Consider the following 3,767-nt stretch of genomic DNA (forward strand, 5'->3'; position numbering starts at 1 on the left):
CTCACGAGATGAGGGTTTAAATTTTATTGAGTATATATGATCTGTTGTGTCTCGACTAGAAGAGTAGGCGACCCCATAGCTAGCCGACGTCTCGGCTCTTGTTGAGGCATAAGTTTAGCCTAGGTTTATAGTGACAGCCAGTTAGATTTGATCCTGGGCATTTGATCCTAAGTCTGTTCAAGATAACTCTCACCAATTACCGATTATCCTAAATTACAAAAAAACAAATAAAAACAAAAATATATTAATGTAAATCCCACTCATCTTGACTAAATCAAAATCAGAACCAAGATTCACTTAACACTATCATCTTGACACAAACAAAATAAGAATCAAGATTCACTTAACACAATTGATAAAATCATTTAATAAGAATAAAGATTCACAAGGAAAAAAAGGGCAAATAATCACATCTCGTTTAACACAGAACTGGACAAAATCAATATCGCAGTCATGGCAGCCTCTGATTCACAGAATAAGGGATTAAGTAAATATATACATATAACACGTGTAGCTTTACCAATCAAGATCGAAATCAACGCTCGATCTGATTCACCAAAAGAAATATCACGTTATATATATCCCACATTGACAAAATCAAGTCAGAGGGAAGACAGCCTGTGATTGGCAGGAGCCACGATAAGGAGATTGTTGACATCGAAAATTAAGTGGTTGTATTTTGGTTGTTGACATCGAAAATTAAGTGGTTGTATTTTGGTTCTAGAAATTCGTGGTAGGATTTTATGCTTCAATTTGACAATTGAATGGTTGTATTTTGCATAAAGTCAATTCGAATCGTTTTCTCCATCATTAGGTTGATGTATTCCGATTATGCCTGTCAGTGGATAACGATGTGTCAAAGCATACACCAACCATTGAAAATCTACCATATCTTGTTCTTATTATATATGTGCGCATAATAGAACATAATTTAGGAGCAGTGTTGGAATTTCTTTGCATTGTCCAGTGGCCATCAGAGTGGTAGTAAATATGAAGTTCCATGGAAGGGATTCTGCATGGTGTCTCCTAATCGACCAAACTATGAAGCAAATGTACTTAATTGCTCTTGTTGCGGCCTTCATCTTTACTCTTCATGGAGAGCTTTGCAACGCAGCATTGTCGGAGACACCGACAACTAATTGCAACAGCAGCACCTTTTATAAAGAAGGCAGTGCGTTTGAGAGCAATCTGAATAAAGTCTTTGATAGTCTGCTTCAGGGCACGAAGCAAAGTGGGTTTAACATCTCTGTATATGGCCAAAGTCCTGACACAGTATATGGCCGCCTCCAATGCAGGGAAGACCTGACAGTCGAACAATGCTACACTTGCTCACAATATGCAATCACTACAATTAAACAAAATTGTGGGAATGCTTTTGGCGCTAGTACTTGGCCTTTTCACTGCTTCTTACGTTATGAAAACTATAATTTCATCGGAAGACTGGACACAGATTTGGGGTCTATTTACGCGGAGGGCTTCGGTGGGGACACGGGCATCTTTGTCCCTACTGACTTGCACTCATCTATTGAGAATCTCTTAAAGAAATTGTCGGCTGAAGCAGCAGATAATACAAAACGATCTGCTCTGGGTACAGCTCTAGACTCGCTCTCTCAGACGATTTACGGTTTGGTCCAGTGCACCAGAGATTTATCTAGTGACGACTGCACAACATGTCTGTCATTCTCGACCAATAAAATATTCACATCTTATGCTGAATATGCAGGAGTTCAGTACTGGAGTCAAAGCTGCATAGTGCGTTATGAGATATATCCTTTCTATAATTCCGCTGCCCTTTGAGCACACTCTGTTGAAGGGCTAAAGTTTGCAACTGGGAGAAGTCTACTAAAGGCTGCCATATTTCAAAGTATTGCACATAGCTGATATTAGGTCGTAGATATTACTGAGCGCAAAGCTATAGTATGGCGCTCTATAATGTATCTTACAATAAATTGATGATTAATCGTCACAGCCATGACTGTGATGAATCATGACAGCTACAACACAATAAATATGTACGTTATGACAGTATGCTCCATTAGAGTAGTAATGAAACGTACGTTTTAGAACTTGGTTTTTATGAGTAGTAAAGAGATTTAAAATGACTTATTTTTATTTTCAAATTTTGAACTGCAAGAAATCTTAAAGAGGTTTACATTTATTCCGATCTTTAGATTTTGCTTATATATGTTTTTTTATCACAAGATATTTTCTTTTTATGATAGATTTTTCGGCGAAAATCACATGAAAAACCATTTGTCCACGCGTTTCGAACCAACCAGTGTGGTTCATCGTCAAGACAAGTTGAAGAACAGATCCAGCTTCGCCTGTGGGGCATTAATTTTGCTATCTATACAGGCGAAGCTGGATCTGTTCTTCAACTTGTCCTGATGATGAACCACACTAGTTGGTTCAAAATGCATGGTTTTTCATCTGATTTTCGCCAAAAAATCTATCATAAACTGTTATGGATCACAGAAGCCTCAACTCCACAAGATATTTTCTTAATATAGATTATGGGCAAGTAGCAAAAACTAAAACGCACTCATCAATTATAACTGGCATACTGTATTGAGAGCAGAAACACATGTAACTTTCACAGAAAACTTTCATGATGATAACAAGCTCTGAAATGGAGGATTTTACCGTATACAAAGTTACAGTTTTTTTACAATTTTACAAATCGCGTCTGGTTCTGGTAAGCTCCGGACATTATATGAGTTGGTGGTAAGGAAGTAAGAAGAAAATATTTTACAAATCTTTCATTATAGACTGTTATAGCAAGATTGCTGGTTTGAAAAAAAAAAAATAACAGAAGGTTTTTTAAAATTGACTGTTTGGATTTAGATTACAGATCCTGAGATTATGTGGATTGCAGATTCAAACAGCAAAGTCAAAGTTTAATATCTATCTTACAGTTATTGCTTATTTCTTTTAATGCCCGGAACCTGAGATTCGAGCTGTCGACGGCGTGCATCAAAGCCTGTGTATTGATATATTGCTCTCCAGCCTGTGTATGGGAGATTGAGCCGAACGAGTGTAGTGCCTGAGAAAGTCGAGCTCAAGTGGAATTGCTGTGATTACTCAAGGGTTGGTTAAATTTAAGAGAGTCAATTAATTGAGTTAAGTGTGAATATTCTCTCTAAATTTGGAGATATCCAAATTTAATGAGTATTTATATGCTGAAGTTCGGAGTGTTTATATAGGGGAGGAATTGTTTAGACAGTTAAAAGTGGTCGGCATTTGGGCAAAAAAATTCAGAAAATCTTGTAGAGGTAGTGTTTGAATCCTGTTTTTATGGTGGAAATAGATTCAGCACATGAAATTTAACAATTATAACTTGGATTTACAAAAATCTTTGACAGATTTTTTCTAAATATGACCCAAATTTCCATAACTTTCCAAGCAATTCCTCCTGTTAATTAAACTACGGCTTCTTTTAGGATAAAGATAAAGACTGCGGCTTCTTTGAGGATAAAAGATAAAGAGTTCGTGTGTAGCCTTCGCTGCCACAGTTATTACTGTGCGAGCCAGAGGACGGAAGGACCCATTAGTGATCAGTGGGTCTGCAGAGCCGATAATTGGAAGGGTCGTGTAGTGGCCGAGAAATTCGAACAATCGTTATTCTTGAGGCCGTCAAGAACCATTGCTGCGTCCGAAGAGACCGTGCAAATGAGAAAGCCGCCATAAGCCGCAGCCAACGCTGTTGCAGGTAGCCCGCAAAAATTCAAAAGATTTCTTTAAAGGGCATGACGTCTCCGAAGGTTTAA

At 37.7% G+C, this 3,767-nt stretch overlaps 1 protein-coding gene across 1 annotated transcript; it reads left to right on the forward strand.

Annotated features, from left to right (window-relative positions):
- Positions 1-924: 924 nt before the first annotated feature.
- On the forward strand, positions 925-2,120 carry LOC149174882 (cysteine-rich repeat secretory protein 55-like). The gene has a single exon (XM_089422705.1). It carries the CDS (start codon positions 991-993, stop codon positions 1,795-1,797), a length of 807 nt encoding a protein of 268 aa, XP_089278831.1. The 5' UTR covers positions 925-990; the 3' UTR covers positions 1,798-2,120.
- The last annotated feature ends 1,647 nt before the right edge of the window (positions 2,121-3,767 follow it).

The sequence above is a fragment of the Pinus tabuliformis genome, chromosome 4_1 (genome assembly GCF_031772625.1).
Source record: "Pinus tabuliformis cultivar Carrire ecotype Pingquan chromosome 4_1, CPIR1, whole genome shotgun sequence".
Classification (NCBI taxonomy): domain Eukaryota; kingdom Viridiplantae; phylum Streptophyta; class Pinopsida; order Pinales; family Pinaceae; genus Pinus; species Pinus tabuliformis.